The sequence below is a fragment of the Stigmatopora argus genome, chromosome 3 (genome assembly GCF_051989625.1).
Source record: "Stigmatopora argus isolate UIUO_Sarg chromosome 3, RoL_Sarg_1.0, whole genome shotgun sequence".
NCBI lineage: Eukaryota > Metazoa > Chordata > Actinopteri > Syngnathiformes > Syngnathidae > Stigmatopora > Stigmatopora argus.
The window spans coordinates 7,753,848-7,777,283 of record NC_135389.1 but is presented as its reverse complement, the minus strand read 5'-3'; the positions used below and the strand labels follow the sequence as shown (position 1 = coordinate 7,777,283).

The 23,436-nt window shown below is 39.2% G+C and overlaps 1 protein-coding gene across 1 annotated transcript in view; it reads right to left on the bottom strand.

Annotated features, from left to right (window-relative positions):
* itpr2 (inositol 1,4,5-trisphosphate receptor, type 2) overlaps positions 1-23,436 on the bottom strand; it is a 69,042-nt gene that overhangs the window by 28,650 nt on the left and 16,956 nt on the right. Inside the window, exons 10-36 of the mRNA XM_077597152.1 lie at positions 22,693-22,847; positions 20,685-20,784; positions 20,438-20,598; positions 20,123-20,264; positions 19,403-19,561; positions 18,889-19,061; positions 18,307-18,426; positions 17,975-18,157; positions 17,581-17,832; positions 17,357-17,504; positions 16,152-16,299; positions 15,889-16,076; positions 15,673-15,799; positions 15,526-15,583; positions 15,215-15,380; positions 14,950-15,117; positions 14,155-14,241; positions 13,916-14,041; positions 13,699-13,821; positions 13,302-13,502; positions 11,082-11,333; positions 9,618-9,743; positions 9,405-9,533; positions 8,508-8,622; positions 8,193-8,374; positions 6,690-6,832; positions 5,446-5,554 (exon numbers count right to left, since the gene is read on the bottom strand). Of these exons, the coding sequence (XP_077453278.1) occupies positions 5,446-5,554; positions 6,690-6,832; positions 8,193-8,374; positions 8,508-8,622; positions 9,405-9,533; positions 9,618-9,743; positions 11,082-11,333; positions 13,302-13,502; positions 13,699-13,821; positions 13,916-14,041; positions 14,155-14,241; positions 14,950-15,117; positions 15,215-15,380; positions 15,526-15,583; positions 15,673-15,799; positions 15,889-16,076; positions 16,152-16,299; positions 17,357-17,504; positions 17,581-17,832; positions 17,975-18,157; positions 18,307-18,426; positions 18,889-19,061; positions 19,403-19,561; positions 20,123-20,264; positions 20,438-20,598; positions 20,685-20,784; positions 22,693-22,847 (4,041 nt within the window). The remainder of the gene's footprint in view (positions 1-5,445; positions 5,555-6,689; positions 6,833-8,192; positions 8,375-8,507; positions 8,623-9,404; positions 9,534-9,617; positions 9,744-11,081; positions 11,334-13,301; positions 13,503-13,698; positions 13,822-13,915; positions 14,042-14,154; positions 14,242-14,949; positions 15,118-15,214; positions 15,381-15,525; positions 15,584-15,672; positions 15,800-15,888; positions 16,077-16,151; positions 16,300-17,356; positions 17,505-17,580; positions 17,833-17,974; positions 18,158-18,306; positions 18,427-18,888; positions 19,062-19,402; positions 19,562-20,122; positions 20,265-20,437; positions 20,599-20,684; positions 20,785-22,692; positions 22,848-23,436) is intronic.

Here is a 23,436-nt window from a genome sequence, read left to right as displayed (position 1 = left end):
CCACTTAATATAAACCCAATTATTATAGTCTAAGTATTGAGTGTGAGTTGCAGATTGGGGTTGAGTCAGAGTAAAAGACAAATTCATCATTCAGAAGTTGAATTAACCTGTTTTCTTCAGATTAGTATGTTCACAAAATGCATTTAAAATAGCGAGTGGTTTGTTATGAGAAGTGTTTTTATTATTCTAATGTTTAACACAGCTTGTGGGTTTGATACGTCATTTCATTAGTATTGTTGTTGTACTTCAATTGAATTAACTCAAGTACGATAAAACTTATGAAAAGCTGCACACTTATCACATGCGCTAAATTACACTGTTTTGGAAATACACTGTCCTAACACAGAGAATGCTTTTATTGAGCAAATAAGCACAACAGAAAAACAAATTATAGGCCCACATGTGAGAGCAATTGGTAAGACTGCTTCAAAGAAGTTTTGAGAAAAGCAGCAAAAACAAGCATTCAAGAACCTCAACAGTTAACATGTGATTCTTTAACCGTATTAAATTGAAGAGTGACGTGATGAAAACAGGTTTGTGCCAATTCAAGGCATGTTTGATATGAATTGATGTGGGTGCAAAAATTTAAACTTTTTGTTTTCCTGGTCCGTTTGACATAGAGGCCTAGATCATTGTAAAATTCTGATTCATAATGTGACCTCATAACATATACATTTTTTTTTATATCACGTTCTGATAATATTTTTCACGAGTGAGATATCACAGGGGGACACAAAGGCTGGATTATGAGGTGGCAGTAAGAAAACCACCATTACTGGATGAATTACTAACTTCCTTATGATATTGACCTTAATATTATGCTTTTGATTCATACAGTATCTCAGAAATACCTACGTGCGATGATTTTTCTTACAATTTTCCCTTCAATGTAACACAGTTTTACTCCCTATTGAAACCATGAACATGTCGGTGAAAATTGTGAATCAAGGGGCAATTTATACGCGAGAAATTGTAAAATTCTGTGATTTTAAGGTCATTTTAAGGGTGCCTCTTATACGGGGGGCGGCTTATATGCGAGAAAATACAGTATGGGTAGATCTTTCAGATTTGATCATTCCTTTTGTAGCGTGCGTTCAGAAATAGTGTGACCACCACTGAACATACATAACTGCTGAGCTTAGTCGGTGGCACGAATAAAAGGGTAGTAGATCATGAAAGGTTGGCTCATTCAAATTCGATCTTAAGCAAAGAAAGTTTGAGCACCCCAGCTATATAGTATTATAAATTTAACATATTGCTAAGTATCACTGTATTCAGTATCCTGGTTTGTGGTATTGAAGGCAAATACAACTTAAAATGAGAAAATGTTTGGAAAATGACATCATGCTTTTTTATTTAATTCTAGTTACCCACTACACAATTTTTTCATTGAAGTAAACGATTACATTTAAGTTTCTTTACTATTTTCGACATTTTCATGTGAGTTAGACAGACCAAAATTTGCACACACTAACACGCAAACATGCACACACTTCCTCTGCGTAGTCACGGTTAGAGCAGAAAAACAACACGTGCTGATCGCTTGTCACCGAGGAAACCAGAACATATGTCCTAACAGACACCTGACTGATGCATCATAGACAATTTTTCCCCTGTCATTAGGACTTTCACTGTCGGTCTTTTACCATTAGCATTTTTGTCCTTCAATTAACTTTAGTATTTGAGGTCACTGAATTTAAATTGGTTGACTTCATCTTAATGGCTGGGCACAGCAGACAGCTAATCAAACTGAATTCAAAAAAAGGTCAAATCAAGTCAAATGTCCATGAGCTCATCCATCTCTTTCCCCACCTGCCTGCATTGATCTCAGTGGATGGACGCAAGCCGCGTTTCCACTGCCGCCATCAACGGACACACGAGCAGAGAAAACCCATCAGGATGAGCTCAGCTTGCGTGGCCCTGCATGACCATGAGTGTGCATGTGTCTAAGCGTGGCTTATCATATACATGTGTGCATGCGATGTGCTAAGCATTGAGAGAGTGGTAATCTGTAAATCTGCTTTGCCCCGGGCAGGTGGTGTTAAACTTGGCAAGTGATCTGAAAAAAGGACTGATGGGTGATGAGTGTGGAAGCAAAAAAAGAAAGGGAAGCAAGGAGGGCAGTTATAAAAAATAAATGTTTTTTTGATTCATGCATTACTTACTGCACATGACATTGACTGGACAATCTACTCGCGTAAAAATAGCCTTAGGGACAGTACAATATACATACTCGAGTACCCACCTGTTGCATACTATCGACTAGACAAGAATATTTGTAGGTGTATATTAAGATGAGGCGATCATTATCTCTTGTTTTATGACACATTCAGAGTTCAATAAAGTTGCTCATGGTTCAAACCACACCTAAAAGGCCACTCTCAGGTTAAAAACGGGTTCACGAGTTTTATTAAAATAGACTAACGGTTTGAATTAAAAAAGGAACTGTCACACGAGTGGTAGATTTACTTCCTTTTTTTGCACCAGTATAGTCCCCCATTGTCCACTTTCGATCAAGCCCAAATAAAATAACTACGGTTTCCTCCCACATTCCAAAAACATGCATGGTAGGCTGCTTGGACACTCCAAATTGCCTCTAAGTATGAGTGCGAAAGTGAATGGTTGTCCGTCTCCTCGTGCCCTGCGATCGTCTGGCCACCAATTCAGGGTGTCCCCTGCCTCTGACCCGAAGTCAGCTGGGATAGGCTCCAGCACCCCCCGCAACCCTAGTGAGGATAAGCAGTTCAGAAAATGAATCAATGAATTTTCACATTTTTTCTTTTCACGTCGTCTGCTGACCAATCAGTTAGCAGAGGGACAACCCAAGTGTACATCCAGAAAGTGATGGGCTTGGACGATGGTTAGACTGTAGGGGGAAGAGAACGTCACCGAGCAGACAGAAGATAGAGACAAAGGAGGGAGGGGAAGGCGTGAGGGAGAACGTGATGTTCCACGTGACATTGGCTCAGCTACTGCAGGCTATTACATAAGTCCAACCCCTGCCCTCTCTCCTCATGGACTGAGCAGACGCCGCTTCTCTCCAATCCCTCACTCTGCAGCCGCCGCACACTCCCCACCCCACCCCTCTTCCGCTCACATGGATTCTCACATGGCTGCTTCCCCCTCGGCCCCCCTCCAGCCAGCTCGTTTTCTCTCCCCCCACCAACTCATCGCACCCCTGGGGAGCCACCAGCCTCTCATGCTAATGCTGTCACTCCGTCTCCCTCTCTCCCCCTCTCTGTTTTCGTCTGTCTCTCTCTCGTTATTTCCGTCAACTTCTTTCACCCCCACCCCTCTGTGTGCCGAGACTGCAGCTCCACTCTCAGGGCTACAAGGATATGACAGAGGCCACATAGAAACGCATGAGCACACACGCCTACACAAACCGATTTTTATCCTACCTCTGCTCCACTGTCTGGCCTTTCAAATGCCCCGTTCTACAGTTTAAAAAGAAACTAACCACTTGGGAATTTGCCGACTTTATTCGGTAAAATTAGGAAATAATTACCATGTTTTGCGGTATACAAGTCATTCCCGAGTAGAAGTTTAACAGCCTAAAAATGCACGATGAAGACGGGAAAAATAGGAAGAATTAAACTGCATTTTGGGGGAACTTGTATTTTAATAGAGACCAATAAAAAATGATGCATTGTAGAAATAACAATAAAATGGAGAACAACAAGATTAATTATTCAGATACCTATAGCCAAACTGACAAAACATGACTTGTTCCCTGCCAAATCCATTAAAGTCTTCAGCTTCAGTATCGCTTTTGAACTACAACTCTGGAAGAAACCATGCCTACAGTGCCATTCTTGCAACTTTCGGTAAGGGAAATAAATATGAATATATGCCGCAGGCCTAGCATAACTATGAAAAATGTGTGACTTTGCCTGCGAAATACAGTAGATTATGAGATTGAGAACGACAAAACAAAAGTGCTTGGGTGAATTCCTAAATGAATCTGCTTATAAATACGACAATTAGTGTATACAGTGATACCTCGACATACGAGTGCCCCGACATAAGAGCAAGTTGAGATACGAGTAAAATTCCGGGCAAATATTTATCTTGAGATACGAGACACATTTTGCTATACGAGTATACAGCGGACGCGAGAGGCTGCTCATAAGAACATCATGGGCACGGTTTCTCTCCCCGCAACTCCCTCGTGTAATGTCTCTCTGGTCGCAACTCCCTCGTGTAATGTCTCTACGAGCACTGGGCGGAGCGTTGCATTTTTTTTCCCCGTTAGTCAGTGCGAATGGCGGAGCGATCGCTAACACGAGAGAAGTATATATTACTTCTTGTTGGCAAGTGGTCGTGCGTTATCCTATTGTGAGGACATTTGTGTGCATCGTTTTGGGAATATTTTGAAGGGAAGACAAAAGCAAACAACCCTCGATAGGTTTTCATCTGAAAGTCAGAGTGAAGGCGGGGCAAATAGAGCCGGAAAAAGAAAGATATCAAAATTTAAAAACAAAATTAGAATTAAGTTTAGTGTAAAGTGACATTAAACTTATTTTTGAGTGTGTCTGCATCGTAATTGAAGTTCATTTAAATTTGTTTGTGATGTTACAAGCGCGTTGCCGTGCAAAGTCCCCCCTCTCTCCCCCCTGCGAAATACGTATAATTTTAGTACTTTTAAACTACTAGTTATTTGTTACTTTGTTAATAGATGGCGAATTAGAACAAAAAAATGTTTTTCCAATCCAATATTTGTTTTTAGTTCATTTCTATGGGAAACGTTCGTTTGAGTTACGAGTAAATCGACATACGAGCTCAGAACGAATTAAGCTCGTATCTCGAGGTACCACTCTATTACACTCAAGTGTTCTGAACTGACTAAAACTGGCCACCAAACCTACCAGCATAGTACTTTAGCGGTTCTATGGAAGAATCACTCTGGCATGCCAGGTTAAGGAACACTAATATCTATAAGAAATATAACGTGTCCTGAGAGCATTGGCATCACCCACGCCCCAATGCTCTCCAAGATTGTTAACAACGGCACTTCTAAAATGCTCAGTTTTACTTCCCAGCCCAATGCAAAGCAAAAAAAACTCCCCAGGGGTCACTTTCCTCAATCAATTATTCACTCAAATAAAACCTTTGGTTGATGAAGAAATCTCCTCCCCCTCACAGAACAAACTAATTTCCTTGTTCAGACCTCACCCCTTATTCTCTACCAGTTCCCCTTACTCCCCCCCTCCACACTCCCTCTCATTTTGTGTCCTCAAGTGCCCCTGTCCTTATGTAACTCAGAAAGGCCCACTGAATATAGATGAGGGAGATTCTTGGCTCACAGACAAGGGAGAGAATGAGGGTTGCCGGTAGCAGCACAGTGCTGCTGACATTTCGAAATAAGGCTAAGCTTGTGAAAATGTTCACCTCATTACAAGGGTTTTCTGTCTGTAAGCCTAACAATGTGGATGAACTACTCACAGACTCTTGAAACCAGTCCTTTTTGTCCAGCATCTCTCGGAGTGTCTTCAGTATCTTGATGCAAAGCTTTTCCTCTTTGTCCATAAGCTTTTTGGTGTGAGTGATAAGCCTGTCAGTGTGAAAATGCTTTCTATTAGTTATCATGCCACACAAACACGTTTATGATGATCAGTCAATCAATTTCTGCATGAACTTTTTAATGAAAAGGAAATTATGATTCATTCCTTAATGTTTTAAAACTACTAATCCATGTCAGGGTGCGGGGGGCTGGAGACTGTCCAAGCTAACTTCAAAAGGTCTTTTACTCTTATAGTATACTTATTAAGCTCACTGGCTGCTATTGACGTACTAGACGTCCAATCCATTTGGACTGGGAGGGGCGAATGAACATGCTCCCTGTCAAAATGAATTGGATGTCTAGCACTGTCAATGGCACTCAAAGATCGGCATACACGGACAGTCCTCTCAGTCTGAATTAATTGGAGGTCTATCACCGTCAACGTCATTAAATGAGTTACATTTTATTAAAAGAATATTAACTCTAGAGTGTTTTGGGGGCTGTAATTCATGTGTATCCTTGTTCTCTTTTTTTTTTTTATTATATAGATATATATGCAAATATTGCATTATTCACAGTGACACCAATGAATTAAATGAGTGCCTGTATGAGTATTTAGAAAATATCCTATTTCATACATGAAAGCATCAAGACACTGTTATATGATTTCTGTCATTAGTTTCTAAATACAATTAATGTCTGAAGACACGTTCTGAAAACATGAGCAACAGCAGAATAATTTATTGAGGTTTGTAATCACCTAAATTGGAACCTTTGATCAGGCTCTGTGTGACTAATGGAAGAAGTGAAGTTCTGCAAGGAGCCATATGGAAAAGTAAGATAAGAGTACTAAAGAGAGATGAAAACCAGTAGTTCTATAAATGAATAAAATAACATTCAAATTTATCCTGAAATGCAAATGAAGCCAATGCAACGCCTCTAAGACTAGTATAATGGGTTCTCTTTTTGTTACTTGAACAAAAGATGGGCTTCTGCTTAAAAATGAAATGCTGTTGCTAGGAGGGAGTGCTTCAAAAAGTATCAAGGTTCAAAGGAGGCATTCAACTACGCTTCTTTTAAGATACAATCTACCTTTCTGGGGACAAGAACGCAGCATCAAGCATGTCTATATCTTGTCCAGATTCAGTTTTACTTGACCCTCAGACCTGCAGTGATAGCGACTTACTTTGACATGAAAGCTCCACTCTCACAGCGTAGGCGAGCGGCCTCTGGAAATAGCAGCTCAGGACTGTGGAGGACATCTACCAGCACCGAAAATTCTGCCTGCACCATCGGACTGAACTGCCCATCCAAATGGGACACAACACCCTGCACACACAAGCACATTACTTCATTCATTTTGATCCAAAAATGATGAAAACTTGATGTAATTTTAGAGAGTCGTCCTTTTAAATTTAGGTCCCTAAAAAATGTTTCATCCAGTACTTTAGATCCAGCATTGCCCATCAGGATACCTTACACACCCTGGCTTTGAAACACTGAATGAATAATAAAACATTTTATTTCAAAGCGCCTTTCAAGAGACACTCAAGGATACGTTACAAGCTAATTTATAAACAAAATACAAATTAAAGAAGACAAAAACATAAAGATTAAAAGCAAAATCAAAGTAATTTATAAGGTCCTGTAAAGTCAAATTAAAATGAATAGATTGCATTCCAGTCAATTTATACATTTTTCCCGTATTTTATACGTTTTAATCATTTCAAATTGTGTATGCTGCATAACAACTTTTCTTCGGGAAGAAAATGTTTTACAAAAAGTTTTTTTTTGTAAAACCGATCTCGTCATCCCCATTTTAGCTTTAATCTGGGAAGAATTTTTTTTCCAAAAAGTACGTTTTTTTTGTAAAACCGATCTCGTCATCCCCAATTTAGCTCTAATCCGGATCGTCTCAGTCACTGGTAGCAGATGAAAACGTCATTGTGGACTGCTAATATTGTCATGGTTTAAGCATGATATGCCCTTTCACACTTCCTCCCTTTTCACTATATAAATATAGTGTGTCAGCAAGCAATGTACCCGGACAGTCAAGCTGTCAGCATCTTACAGCGACATTTACAGAATCTTGAATTTATTGCATACTGATGGGAACTCCGTCCACTTTGGAGAACATTTTAGACTTTTAAGTGCATCCTATGAGAGTAAATATGTCGCCAAATAAGTTTCAGTTTTTTTTTTTTTTTTTTTAAATCGATTAATAAGGGGAATTGCAATCAATAATAAGGGGAGCAATTGGCCGAGGTTGCCAGGTATGAGATTGTTAGATTGGTCGAAAAGTAAAGACTGTCAGTAACAATCCTGAAAAATTTTGATGAACAAAAAATATATACTAATTAGTACATCTATTAAGGCTTTAAAATTGGCTTGCCACATCAGTTCTGGGATTCTGAAGGCATATCCATGCCAACTGTCAATCAACTACCAACACTTTCTAGCGCAAATGCGCTTAGTATGTTTTCTCTTCCAACACAATGTTTGAACCAAAAACTAAACATTCTCCGAATACTGTTGTGGTTGATCTTTGGTGGAGGACGAAAAAAAATATTTCAATTAAATTTTTGTGATAAACATTGTAAATAGACAATAGTTACTTTCATTGGCCGCAGAAAATGATGTGGCACCTGGAATGTGTTTGACATCTGCGCTTTAGATTATAGGGGAATACCTGCAACTTTTCAATGATGGTTTTGTAATCCGGACCACCCAGGTTCTCCTTGCGCGGACGCAAGCGAGCAGAACACCTCCAGTCTTTGACTGCCCGCTGAACCATGTTGTTGTGGACCTTCAAAGACATGGCTTTCACCTGACTATCCAGGTCAACGGGGATTGCTATAGCCCTTGCCTTGGCTGTTGGAAAGTAGAGAAAATTTGTGAAATTGTTTTCAGCATTGTAGTCCAAGAGAGAAGCGATTCACAATGCATTACAACGTGCTGTTATATGAAGAAAGAACACAATGCTGGATAAAATCACATTACTTACCAACTTCAGCAAGTGTTCTAATGCAAATTTCAATATTTGCCTTTTGACTGACCCATGTGCAGTTGCAGAGCCTGAAAGCTGACTGGAGCAGCTTGATGAAGATGGATTGGTTAGTCTGTGGCAAAAGGACGATACAGAATCCTTTAAAAATCGAACGATACAAAGATGGCTACCAATAAGCCTTTATTATTACTACCAGTCCATATTTTAAATTCCGTATTTTTCGCACTATAAATCGGAGGTTTTTTTTTAATATATAGTTTGGTGCTGGGGTGCCACTTATGTCTGAAATGATTCACAAAAGTTATTAAATAATTTCACATGGGTTTTTTTTACACTGTTGATAATTTCAAATTTGGCAGTGGATAGACTTGGCTTAACCCCTTTAGGGGTTTGCCACGGCGAACCCATGGAATCGCATGTAACTTTTAAAAACAACCAAGAAGGGCTTACCAAAAAATTAGTTAATTAAAACTTTTCTTCGTAAAAAATTATATTCCGCCTGTTCTTGCCTCTATATTTATTTTTTATTTTATTATTATTATTATTATTATTATTATTATTATTATTTTAAACCCCTTTCAATATGACATGTAGGTTCTTTGTTTTGGATTTTATGAAATAAAATATCCACCCAAAAATGCAACTAATACTCCAGTGCGACTTACATGTTTCATTGTGGATTTTTAGGCTAGTCGTGTGACATAGGTGCGACTTATAGTCCGAAAAATACGGTAGTTAGTCCTGCAATTAAGACATTTAACAGAAAAATAATTTAAAAACTAGATAACAAAATACTGAAGTAAACTCATTCCTTACAAGCACAACAGAAGAATTTCAAAAAGAAAAAAGGTCATTTCAATTAGTTATGTATGTTACAGTCAAGTGTAGGGTTACCTGAAGGTTGGAGAGATTCACAGAAAAAGGCGAACTAAAAAATCCAGTGACAATGGCCATTACGGTCTCTGTCACATACTTCTCCAGGGCAGAATCAGCATGGTTCCTATCTGTGGTGGTGTTACACACCTGGAGATAAAAACAAATATTAACAAGGTGTTATTTATACTTTAACTATGCCAAATGGTACTTGTGACATGAAACTGTGCTTACTCTTGACATATCCACCAGAATGTTGTCGAACAGCTTCCAAATGTGATTGGAGGTATAAATCTCTTTCATTTCTACTTCTGTGTCTACATAACAGTGATTGACAAAGTTCACATATGCAGTTTTTACCTGCCGGTTAAAAAGAATAGAATCAAATGTAAAGTTAAATAGAGCCACCTGTAAAATTATCAAAAGTACTTTTATTCAGGCAACAAATAAGGTGGAGCCAATCCCAGTGGTAATCCTCTGTTATGACCTAAAGTACTTTGTAAAATATATTTGCTGTTGGGAAACATCTAGATATATGCACCATACATGCCACATTTCTTGAGTGCTTCATTAGTATAGATTCAAATCAACAAAGAACATTGGATTTTTAGGTAAAAAGTGAATGTACAGTACTAACTGAAAAACTTGAATATCAAGTAAAAGACGTTTTATTTTGGCAATTAAACATTCAGTCATTCATTCAAAATGTAAAGATATTCACTCATTTCTGTACCGCTTATCCTCACAAGGGACGCAGGGGGCGCTGGAGCCTATCCCAGCCAATTACAGGCACCAGGTGGGGGACACCTTGAATCAATGGCCAACCAATCGCAGGGCACAAGGAGACGGACAACCATTCACACTCACACTCATACCTAGGGGCAATTTTAAGTGTTCAACCAGCCATACATATTTTTGGGACGTGGGAGGACACCGGAGTACCCTGAGAAAACCCACACAAACCTGGAGAAAACATGCAAATTCCACACTGAGGAACGACCTGCGTTCAAACCCTCGACACCAGAACAGCGAGGCTGACGCACTAACCTCCCACACACCGGGCTGCCCTTTAATTTAGCAGATTAAAACAACAAATTTTATTGAAATATTCTAAATAAATGGGCATATCTCAAGCAGTTCCTCATTGTCATTTTGCTGGTTAAGATTTTCAGCATATTAAAACCACAAACTATGAAAATGAAAATACTGTGAAAAGCTTCAGTTTTGTAGGTTTAAAGAGTCAACATTCTACCAGGCAACTAATTCAAAAGACCTGCAGAAGGTTGCTGAGGGTTTAAAAAGTCAGTCTCAGGCTGGCTTTGAAGAATTCATATATGAGCAAGACTGGGATATTCTCCATTTCTGAGTAGTACCTGTATATTTATACTTAACATATATCACATATTATTCATGCCACTCTTTCGTTTTGTCCAGCTAAACTATACCACTTCATCAAATGAACTTTTAAATAACTACCCGAGGATTGGTTGATGTCTATATAAATGTTGGGTTAAATGCATGCATCAAAGGTAGTAGTATTACGAAAACGCCCAAATAAAATTGACTTTTGATAAGTTAAAGAACACAAAATTCAATTAGAAAAGACCTCAAGATCTCAACTATAATCACAAAAACAAGAAAAGAGCAATGATTATTTCTTTGGTTCCTAAAAAGGAGGTTAGAATGATGAAACTTTACCTCAGGGACACAGTTGACATCCGTGACAACTTTGACAATGTCATCCAGCGGAAGAAGAGAGTTACATTTTAGCTCAGTGTAAACATTCTTGCCCTCAGTGCAGGCAGCAAGGAGCTCGACAAGTGTGTTGTGATAGGCCAGCGCTCCATCTTCATCAGTGCGCTCACGCTCAGATCCCATCATTTGAAGTAAGACCGGAAATGAAGACCGGTCATTGTAGAACACCAGGACATCTTCACCTCCGTTCACGAGCTGCAAGAATAGTTCGGATGTGGTTTTACTCTGACAAGCTTGAGGAGCTACTTAAGTATAGGCATGACAATAAAAGCATTCAATTCAATCTGCATCATTGCATAATTTTCCATATGTCATAGTTACAGCTCTGCTGGTCACTTGATATTGTCAGCCAATTCTATATCACAAGTACATTTGTCATTACTATACCTTTGCAATCTTGGTATGCTTAAATTGCTAAAAAGGAACTTTGTATGCATTGCACATTATGCCCTAAATATATTTTTGTTATAATATCTTATTTTTGTAATACAAGATTGGCTCTAACTACCAGAAACAAAATCATAGTTTTTGTTCCAAACGATCCAGCAAAACAATTTAATTACCGTATTTTCTGGACTATAAGTCACACTTTTTTAATGGTTTGAGTTAAGTAGGCCGGGCCTGCGACTTTAGTTTTTAGTTCTTACCACCAAAAGACAGTTTATTTAGGGTTCAGTTTCCCAAAAAATGTAAATGTTACTTTAACTGATGGCTACTGACTGCCTACTAAGCCTGTTGTTCTCCATTCAACTATTTTTTGGGGTGAAACTGTCCTCTTGACTGGTTGCGATTAAAACCTCTACCCACTTCAGCCTCTTGTAAAGGAAAAGTTTGGGCGGTGGCGTGGATCAGTGGTGGAGTCAACGTTCCCCAACCCAGAAGTCGTGGGTTCGATCGCCTGCCCTGGTGACCTCATCTAAATATCTTTGAGCAAAATACTGAACCCCACATATAGAGCCTAAGTACTTGAGCCTAAGTGTCGTGAAGGTGGAAAGGCACTATGAAAGTATACGTCAATTTACCCTTGAACGGCCAACACTTTTATCCTGGCAGAAAGCTTATACAAGAGAATCCTGAAATGCCACCCGGTGTGGCCCCGGGTTTACTTTTAGGTTCGGCGCTTTTTACCCACAGGATGCAGTCTTTGCATTTACTATGCTGGGGCCTATCACAGCTGACACTGGGCAGATTATATTTTAAACTGGTCGCCAATCAGTTGTAGGGGACATAGAAAGAAGGACAACCATTCGCACTCACAATCATACCGCTACAGATTTGGAATCAATCCCACACCACCTGCACCAAAGTCAAGCCAATGCACCACTACTCCATCAGCAGCTTTTTACTGTTGTAATGATATTGAATCCTGGATTGCAGTAGTTTTAGTCATCTTAGTATTTTTATTATTAGTCAACCTTTACCTGTCTTGCAGTCAATGATTTTTCCTCCTTCTCCTTCAAGGGAGAAACCTTGATGTCATTGTTGAGCAACAATGCCACATTAAAAATGTCACAAAAATATCACTTCATCATTTCAAGAACATCTGTCTCGTTTTCTATCGGGTCAACACGGAGACGCTAATGCATGCTTTTATCACCAGTGACATTCACTATTAAAATGCCCTGCTTTCTAGTCTTCCCCAAAGAGTATGTCAGTTTTAAAACTTTTTGTCAGCAGCATTTGTCCTGATTAAACCATGAGGTGGGATCACACCAGTTTTACAATGGTTTACTGTGTATTTCAAATGGGATTTAATATTCGTTTCAAGATTTTAATGTATTGGCCCTTATCTCATAAACTCAGAAGTCAATTTTTAAGCATTATTTTTCCATTTTCAAAAGGTAGAAGGCATGCGCCATCGTCATGCTTAAATAATTTGACCAACCAAACGTCCTTTTTGTGATAATTTATACAATTTGTTGTGTGTGCCGTTAAACAATTGCACAAAAAATGCCTTGTTTTGACATCAACTAGATTATTAGGATTTACTAAACATGATTTTTCTCACCCATCTCTTCAGCCAATGTAATCATTTCAGGCAGTTTCCAAAGTTTTTCATGAAACATTTTTAAATATTTAAGACCTGTGATTTAACTACCAATCAGTAAATCCGTTCAGCTAGTTACCAGACAATCATGAAAGAAAAAAAATTAAGTGATTTACCTCAGTCATGACTTTGTCCTGACATTTTTTCACATACTTTCCTTCAGCTTTCACAATGGTTTGCAGAAACTTCAAGTAGAGAACGTGACGCCCATGCGTTTCAATGCAGTGGACAAAGTGATGAACAACGCGGTCGCTGATTTCATTGCACAGCTGGTAGTAATTCATAAAGATATGGCGCATTGTTTCAGCTTCTAGCAACTGATGAGAAACAAAGAGTCATAATTCAGTCTTATGTTGACAAGACAGACCCTTCAAAATAAGAGACTTAAGAGAAACATTGCATGAGATTAATAATAATGCACCGATAACATTTTGATTTCCAGACGTACAGTAACAAATTCAGTGCATTCCTAATTAAAACAGTTAATGCCCTGTCGATCACAATTATACACACCCCTGGAGTGAGGAACAGGTTTAGATGTTTATGAAGCAGTAATTGGTTCTGATGATTCCCTTTGCAGAAGTTCTGAAGAAAGGCATGTGCCAATGTCATGATCTCGTTCATCTTCTCATCACTCTGGGTAAGAACAATTACAACAACAAAAACGGCTGATGGGAGATTGTCACTTTGAGATAAAATCAGTCACTTAGTAGTTTTGGTTCATGCTCACTTTCTCAAAGGGGATTTGAAGGAGGTCCAGAACAACGGTATGAGCTCCCATGTTCTTGAGAAGCCTCTGCTGCTGTGGGCTTATTTTTTTACCGTGGTAACACAGCGTACTCAGCCGTAGCAAGATCTACGCTTGACAAAAAAAACTCAATATTCACAAACACTATTGACAAAAGTCCAACAAAGTTCTTGACATTGATGGCGAATAGACAATATGAAGAAACAAAACATGAAACTCGCCTCTTTAACAATGTTGTAGTTGTTTTCCTTGTTGCTGTCAATTTGAGGTTTATTGTTCCCATCATGCACTGTGCTTAGCCCCGTCTCCTGGCAAGGCAAACACACAGAAGTCATTTGCAAGCTAGATATTATTACAGATTTCATCCAAAATCATGCATCTTGATATATGAAACTGTTTGTTCCAGTGACAAACTTTCTCCATAGTAACACGCAGAACCATTAAATATTGTTCTACTTGATGAACCGTTCTTGATTTTCCAGACTACCCTACGAGTCAATATTTTTGTTCCATAGTTTAGCTTGCATCATGTTAAAATATAGATTTGTTCATGTATTAAATCAATACAAAACAAATTTGTGTTACTAGCAACTTTTGCATGTGAACAGGTAACGAGATGGATCTTCAATTGAGCAAATATTTGTGTCGAAATTCCAAGTATTAATCAAACCAATGAAAAAAGACTAATTGATTTAGACCCGTCTGATTTATTTTAGGAAGTACATGTACTGAGCATATTGAGAGTGTATTTCTTGTGCATTTTTAAACACACATGCTGCAAAAGAAAGTCTGTGAATGTGGATGTTCATTTAGAATGAAATCAGAAGGAGACTGAATATTTATCCGTCATAATTTTTTTAAGCAGACTACCCATATCCATTTTTGTGCATCCTACTGGCGAAAGACAGATTTTTGCAAATTGTCTCCTGGGCCGAGTGGATAAAAATGACTAAATTTTAAAAATATCTTATGTGTATCTGCCATGCAATATAAACTTCTTGTTCCAGTATATTTACCTCCATGTTTTTTTCTTTACCCTGCCTGACATCAAGATCTTCCCCATTATAGACTCCATTTTTCTCCACCCACAGTTCTGATTTCTCTACAGTTAGACGTAGTTGGTCCAGGTCTGCCTTTATCTGTTTGTAATTCTCCACATCCTTCTCTGAAACTAAAAGTTGGACCTGAAAAGTATGCAGACACACATACATAATGATATGATTATCACCATAGCAATCCAATTTAACTGACTTAACACAACTCTGCAAGACCGCTGTGTACCTGTTTGAAGGCCTGCAGGACTTCAGCTCTCTGACTGAAGTGTTTGAAAATGAGCTGCAGTGAACCAGAGACCAGTGGCGCATAGTCTTGCATCATAAGATGGATCAGAACCCTCAGAAACGTTCGGCCACCTTCATCATCGAACTCTACTGCCCCTAACTCAGAGCTGAGAGAAGCAGGAATTAAACATTTCCATCCACATTCACAAGCATGTTTAGGTGCAAATACTTGAAAACAGCATTAAGCACAAAAGGACTTCAAATAATTTAATTAGGTTTTAATGCTTGTTACACATGACAAATTCAACCAACCTCCCGGCAAACATGCTCTCTGCTTTAGTTGCAATCTCATCTATATCTGGTTCAGGAGCTGGACGCAAAACAAGGTTGACGGCAATATATTTAGACGAGAGGTGTGGTTAAATTATAAGAAAAAATAATAATTAAAAGGAGTCTTACGTGGTACGACCAGGAGTATTTCAGATTGTGAAGCAGGGTTCTCAGATGTGCTCTTTTCTCCAAACTCTTTCTTGTAGATGGACAACAAATATGTGATCCTGTAATCCAGCCTCACACTCAGGATGAACTACAAAATGAAGTGAGAACACCACCGAAATATCAAAAAGTTGAGCTCGAAACACAAAATTTCACGAACATTAACTTGAGTACGCCTACTTGAAGGATCTCTATGATCTTTAACTTGGTGTCCATCACCATGACATCCTCATTGTCCACAAGCATGTGTCCTTTCCCATAGCGCAGCGAGGGAGACGTGTCGGGCAGGCCTTGTGGGACACCTCGATTCATCACTATCTGGGTCATCATTTCTCCAACACCATGGATTGTACGCAAGACATTGTTACCTGAGTGAGGCAGATATTTTCACATCTTTAGACATCTGCTCGTTATTTATTTACATACCACTGCACTACACCCACCCGCCTCTGGACTTTTGTTGAGTTTATTCATGAAAGTGAGCGGGTGTTGGACAATGTCCAGTATAGCCAGCAGAGTGCGTGTGAGTCGGAGGAGCTCACTAAAGCTATAAAAACCAAAGTACACCAGGTTTCGAGCCAGATTCACCACCTAAAAGAAAGAAAATAAAACCACTCAAAAATTGAAAAAACAAAAAAATGTAGAGTACAGTGGTACCTCGACATACAAGTGCCCCGACATACGAGCAATTTGAGATACGAGTAAAATTTCGGGCAAATATTTATCTTGAGATACGAGTAAAATTTCGGGCAAATATTTATCTTGAGATAAGAGTAAAATTTCGGGCAAATATTTATCTTGAGAAACGAGACAAATTTTGACATACGAGCATACAGCGGACGCGAGAGGCTGCTCATAAGAACATCATGGGCACCGTCTTTCCAGTCGCAACTCCCTCATGTAATGTCTCTACAAGCACTGGGCGGAGCCGTGCATTTTTTTTGCATGTTTTTCCCCGTTAGTCAGTGCGAATGACGTTTGTACTACTTTTCGTTGGCAAGTGGTCGTTCGTTATCCTATTGTGAGGACATTTGTGTGCATAATTTTTGGAATATTTTGAAGGGAATATAAAAGCAAACAACCCTCGATAGGTTGCATCTGAAAGTCAGGGTGGAGGCGGGGCAAATGGAGCCAACGCGGGAGAAGAAAGGTAACAAAATTTAAAAAAAAAAGAAAAGAATTAAGTTTAGTGTAAGGCTAGATTAAATTTATATTTGAGTGTGTCTGCATCGTAATCCAAGTTCATTTAAATTTGTTTATGTCATGTTACGAGCGTGTTGCCGTGCAACAAGTCCCCCCCCTTTCTCTCTGTCCGTCTCTTTCCCCTCCGTAAAATCAGTCTAATTTTAGTACTATTAAACACATTTTAGTACTATTAAACCACTAGTTATTTGTTACTTTTTAAATAGATGGCAAATTAGAATAAATAAAAATGTTTTTTCCAATCCAATATATCCTGTTTCGGGTGTTTTTTCAGAGGGTTGGAACAAACTAATTTGTTTTTAGTTCATTTCTATGGGAAACGTTCATTTGAATCGACATACGAGCTCAGTCCCGGAACGAATTAAGCTCGTATCTCGAGGTACCACTGTAGTTAAGCCAAATGTACTAATATAATATGTAATAATATTTATCAAGTTTATTCTACCTCTAGAGTGAGTTCATTCTTGTCTTTTTCTCCAAATGGAAAAGGCTGGTTGACCACGTCTTTGAGGTATTCTTCAACAAACTCCATCGTAGGGGCAAACTTTCTCTTCATCTCCTCTCTCGAGGAATCTGCTGACTCGTATTCAAAACTACAAAAAAAGCACAGTGGAGGAGTTATAATTATGCTTGCACAGTCCTGTGATTGATTAGATGTCAGGTGCTCACTCGTGGATGGTGATTTTGGATGGAATCTCAGTCCAGAGGCGGGCATAGCGCACAGGAACCACAGCTTCTTGTGGGTCACGGTCCACATGCATATGTAGCATGAGACGACAAAAGGAGGCTCGAAGGTTGTAAGGCAGGCTGTCGTCAAACATGCAGCGCAAGATAAGATCCACAGGAAGCGGAGAGGAAATCTGATTGATGGCAAGATACTGTCGGTCCAGGCACATCTTAGCAAACAGGTTGAGCTGATACCTGACAATAAGAAAGGAATGCGTGGTTTGAAAAAGGCTTGTAGTCTGCAAAAAAATAATTCACCTGTGTGATTTTTAAAAATCATTTTGCCATAGGGCAAAAAGGTGTTTGTACATTTAGGAAGTAAGAGTCATAAAGCCACCTGTAGTAGGTAGTGATATCTACATCCATCTTATGGTTGCCTTTAGCATCCTGAGCCAGATGGCGGATGGATTTGCCATGAGGCTCCTTGTGGCTGTCAATCCAATAGAGCCAAACTTCCTCCTCTTCTCCATCTTCCTGTGTGAGCGAAGACTCCAGGGTGGTCTCAGTATTAGGGATTAGTCTGTATATGAGAGTGTGACAAAGAGCGGTTGTTTTTACAAGATTCTCTGACAATAAGCAGATTTACTCACAGAGAATGTTGGTTGCAAAGCAATACACATTTACAGTATATGCAAACAGGAATACTGATCACCCCATTGTCTGACTCACTTTGTCTGGATAAGGATATCTGCGTTTTCCCCTTTAAGCATGAATTTGCAAATAAGCTCCTGTGTGACAGGGATGGCGGTTTTATTGGACACGCATAGATCTGAGAGATAATCCAGGAATCTAGAGGAAGAAAGCAAAGAGAGTTCAACCAGAAGGTTTTAAAAAGTAAATAATTTAGTACAGTGGAAGCCCTAGCAAATGCCCTTGAGGTCATTCAGATGAGGTATTTGGTTCCAAGTGAGATTTTCAGGACCATTAATGCGCTTGAAAATAGTACAGACGTCTATCAAGCAGCTCATTATTTATTCATTCATTTTCTGAACCGCTTATCATCACAACGGTCGTGGGGGGCTGCTGGAGCCTATCCAAGCTGACTTCGGGCACCAGGACAGCCGGAATTGGTGGCTAACCAATCGCAGGCTGAAGGAGATGGACAACCATACATGCTCACACTCAAAACTATGGGCAATTTAGTGTGTTCAATCACCCAGTACCCAGAGAAAACCCATGCAAGCCCGGTAAGAACATGCAAACTCGCCACAGTGAGAACCCTCGACCCCAATATTTACAGTGGAAAACTACCTGGGTTCTCGATTCCGTCTCAGAAGGCTGACAAATGTCTCAATCTCTCTGTCTGTGATGTGTTTTTCCAGCAGCTTACGGTTGTTGTGCAGCAGAGCAGTGATGGTATCCTCAGCCAGAATCTCATACCCAATTTGAGACTGCATAATTGAGAACTTTTTTGCGATATACTCCTAAGCGGGAGAATTAATGTTTTCATTAATAATAAAACATTTTGATGAACATCACTCAGAGGATACAAAAAACATCTAATTGTTCATTGAAGTTAAAATAGCTACATTTGATGGATTTTAACCTCATTGAAATCAATTGTAAAAGACAAATTTTGTACCAAGATTCTATAGTTCTATCTAGCAGTTATATGGTGATATAGTTCACTTATATGTTCATATGTACAGCAACCTGTACCCCCAACAAACCTTTATTTCCAGAGTCTAGCAGAACTTGTACAAAACCTTCTAGTTTTCTTAGCTTTTCTTGACTATGTGTTTGCCTGAACACAAACAGAACATGCCTGATTTTTGCGATAGTCTTGCTGAGAGTGTCGTAGCACTCTGTAGCAGAGTCTCAGCATATACTTGAAGTGGGAATAGCGCTGGTCTCCCAAATCCTCCAGCTTTAACATGGGACCATCACCCTTGTCTGTGAATGGAGCTTTCAGGATACCAAAGATCTGGAGAACAGGAATCCGAACGATTCAACTTAACATATACATACTGACTCTTAAAACAAACAAAGAGGGACTAAATTCATTCATTCATTTTCAAAACCGTTGACCCTTGTCAGGGAAGCATGGTGCTGGAGCCTGACCCATCTGACTATGGGAGAACGTCAGATTACAGTGGTAGGATGCAAATAGAGAAAGAAAAATACTAATCTCATATGGCCATCAAATGCGAATCACAGTCATGCAGTCTACCCCAAAGTCAGGCAAAAAAAACCTACGCCATTGGGTGGTGGCAGCACGGAGTCATTTTCCAATATTTTGAACCGTTTCATGCATAAAATAGATGGAAATGGGACTGTGCCCTGGTAGGAATGTCTTATTTCTGTATCTTATTTATCTACCGTATTTTCCTCACTATAAAGCTCAACTAAAAGACTTCAATTGTCTTAAAAGCTGGCAGTGTGCCTTATAATCCGATGGAACTTATATCATTATGTTACATGACGCTGAGAAAACAACAAATGAAATGCTGTGTGTGTTTTTAACTACTTAGATATTAGTGATGACCTGGGCGAGGATGTTCTGTTCTCTCATCAGTTTTTGCCTCTCTCGGTTGGGTGTGGAGGTCACCACAGACAGAACCTCTTGACCATTGTTTGGAACCACACATACAAAGAAAATCAGGTCCTCCAGAAGCTTAGTCACAAACCTGCGAATGATGGTGGGGTACAAAACACAAAACTGCTTCCATTTTCATGTACAAGCGTCTATACAACCAGCCATTAATATTGGTGTGGAGACCCATAATGCCACTCCCAAGGAAAGCAGAACTGCATTGTGGCATGACTAAAACCCCTAACAAAGACCCTTGTTTTACTTCACCTCCTTTCATTCTGAGCGATGTTTCCATATTGAAGCTTGCACACGGTGGCCTCAAGAACTTTGTTGGCATCATTGGCATAGTCCAAGTCCCTGACTTCCGATAGGGGAACGCACACAATAGCAAAAGCTTCCTTATCCTCTTTAGTGGAGCAAGTGCCAATCTATTGTGCAATTCAGAGGAAATGCCCAAGTCATTTATCTGAGTTTAGTTGGCAGTAATTGTTTGTGCGAGCAAACATATGGAAACCTTGAGCATGACTTGACGTTCCTCCTCTGCATCAATGGGTACGTTGGTACTTGTTACCCATGTATTGGTACACAGGTGCCTAAGCCTCACATAAGAGTTTCTGTGGAAGGAAAAAGTTAAACAATAGATCAACATTTGGGAAAACTAATACAGTGGTACTTCGAGATACGAGCTTAATGCGTTCCGGGACTGAGCTTGTATGTCGATTTTCTCGTAACTCAAACGGACGTTTCCCATAGAAATGAACTAAAAAGAAATTAATTTGTTCCAACCCTCTGAAACCCCCCCCCCCCACCAAAAACGGGATATTGGAGTGGAAAAATATTAGTAACAAAGTAACAAATAACTAGTGGTTTAATACTACTAAAATGTGTTTAATATTATTCAAATTAGACGGATTTCGCGGAGAGGCGAGAGAGCAACGTGCTCATAACATCACAAACAAATTTAAATGAACTTGGATTACGATGCAGACACTCAAAAACAAAATTAATCTAACCTTACACTAAACTCAATTCTAATTTTGTTTTAAATTTTGATACCTTTCTTCTCCCGGGTTGGCTCTATTTGCCCCGCCTCCACCCTGACTTTCAGATGCAACCTATCGAGGGTTGTTTGCTTTTGTCTTCCCTTCAAAATATTCCCAAAACGATGCACACAAATGTCCTCACAATAGGATAACGCACGACCACTTGCCATCAAGAAGTAGTATATACGCCATTCACACTGACTAACAGGAAAAAAACCACTGGAAAAAAACACTGAAAAAATGCAACGCTCCGCCCAGTGCTCGCAGAGACATTACACGAGGGAGTTGCGACCAGAGAGACATTACACAAGAGAGTTGCGGGGAGAGAGACAGTGCCCATGATGTTCTTATGAGCAGCCTCTCGCGTCCGCCGTCTGCTCGTATATCAAAATTTGTCTCATATCTCAAGATAAATATTTGCTCAAAATTTTACTCGTATCTCAAATTGCTCGTATGTCGAGGTACCACTGTATAAGTGAACCAGAAAGGTGCACTTATCTTAGGTTTGTTTACAACCCTAAATCAAATAACGTTGGGATGTTATGTTAAAATTTCATGAAAGGAGGATAGAATGATTTGCAAATCATGTTCAAACTGTATTTAATTGATTACAAAACAAAACAAAAAGTCATTGAGCGTTCAAACTGAAAAACATCTTGTTTTTTTGCAAGGGGTCATCAGGTTGGAATTTTATGGCCATGTTTATCAAAGGGATTCATCACCGTTTCTTTTAACAACGCTCAATAGATGTTTGGGAACTGAGGACAATAATTGCTGAAGCTTTGTAAGTGGAATTCTTTCCCATTCGTGCTTTATGTACTCCGAGGTCTCTCCTGTCACTTTATGCAGGCAACATTTTCAAAGAGAGACAGATCAGGATTGCACTCGACTACGCTGTGATAATACGTGCAGAATGTGGGAGCCCATGAAAAAGACGTTGCTTGGATGGCAGCAGATATTTCTCACGTACTGGTGCAAATCCATACCATCACAGATGTTAGCTTTTAGACTTAGTGCTGTTGACACATTGGGTTGTTTATGTCCTCTTTAGTTTTCGTTTTTCAATCAAGAACTTCAAATTGTGATTCGTCTCACCACAGATCAGCTTTCCACTATGTCATATTCCAATTTTAACGAGTCACAACTCAGAGAAAATACCTGTGCTTCTGGCCAAAGATGAGCCTTCTCATCTGTGGGATTTTCCAAAAAGCTGTTTGATACTTGAATTTATGACTAAAGTATAAAACTACGCTAATCCGAGATATACTATTCTAACTACAGATATAGTGAAGTTTACACAGTTTGATGGTAAGGTAATAATGAAAAATGTGTATGGTATTTTCAATTTCGCCATACAATAATTTGTACAACTTTTAATATATAAAATTTCCTGAACTATACTTCTCACAGTAAATGCCTAAATGAAGGCTAATTAAGTCATTCATTAAAAGCTAATATCCTCACTCATGAGATACCAACCTAGGCACCAGACAGTCAGCCCTCTGCAGTGTAGTGGCATCTAGCTCAAAAAGGGTGGCGATGTCACTGCCATGTTTTACTGAAACCAGCGTAAAAGCAATCTTGTCTGCTGCTTGATGCTTTCTCTTGCAATACACAGGGTCCGTTTCATTCTGCTGTGACAATCACAAATATTCATTGGTGACAATATATTTTGGTCAACTCGAGGGAAATTGTACAATTGACAGCAAATGAATAAGTAGTAAGTACAAATTCATAAAATAAAATCTGTAAGCAGTAGCTAAAACAAGATAAAAGATTTTTGGATTATTGGGCAAGTTAAATACTCTCCATGGGAATTAATGACAAGATACTTGAACTAAGTGCAAATTACTTTCACCCTGGACGTCCCCTAGTGAGGGCCAACATTCCATCGAAAAGTGGTGTAAGCAGGAAGAGTTTTTATACGTTTTCAAATACTGATGGCATTGAGTGGCCCAAATATTATCCTGACAGAAACCTAATTAAAGACAATTTAAAAAAGGCATTCAACACCAAGTTAATATGAATAAAAACTGTACTCCACAAGGAGCAGCCAAACCTTTGGTGCGATCCACATTGTGAACTTAATTTCACACCACACAGGTAATTAATATATTTTCCGCACTATACGGCGCAGCTTCAATGAATGACCTATCTTAAATTTTATTTCACATAACAAGTCACAGCGGGTTAGAAGACGCAGTAGTAGTAGTGGTGGATTGT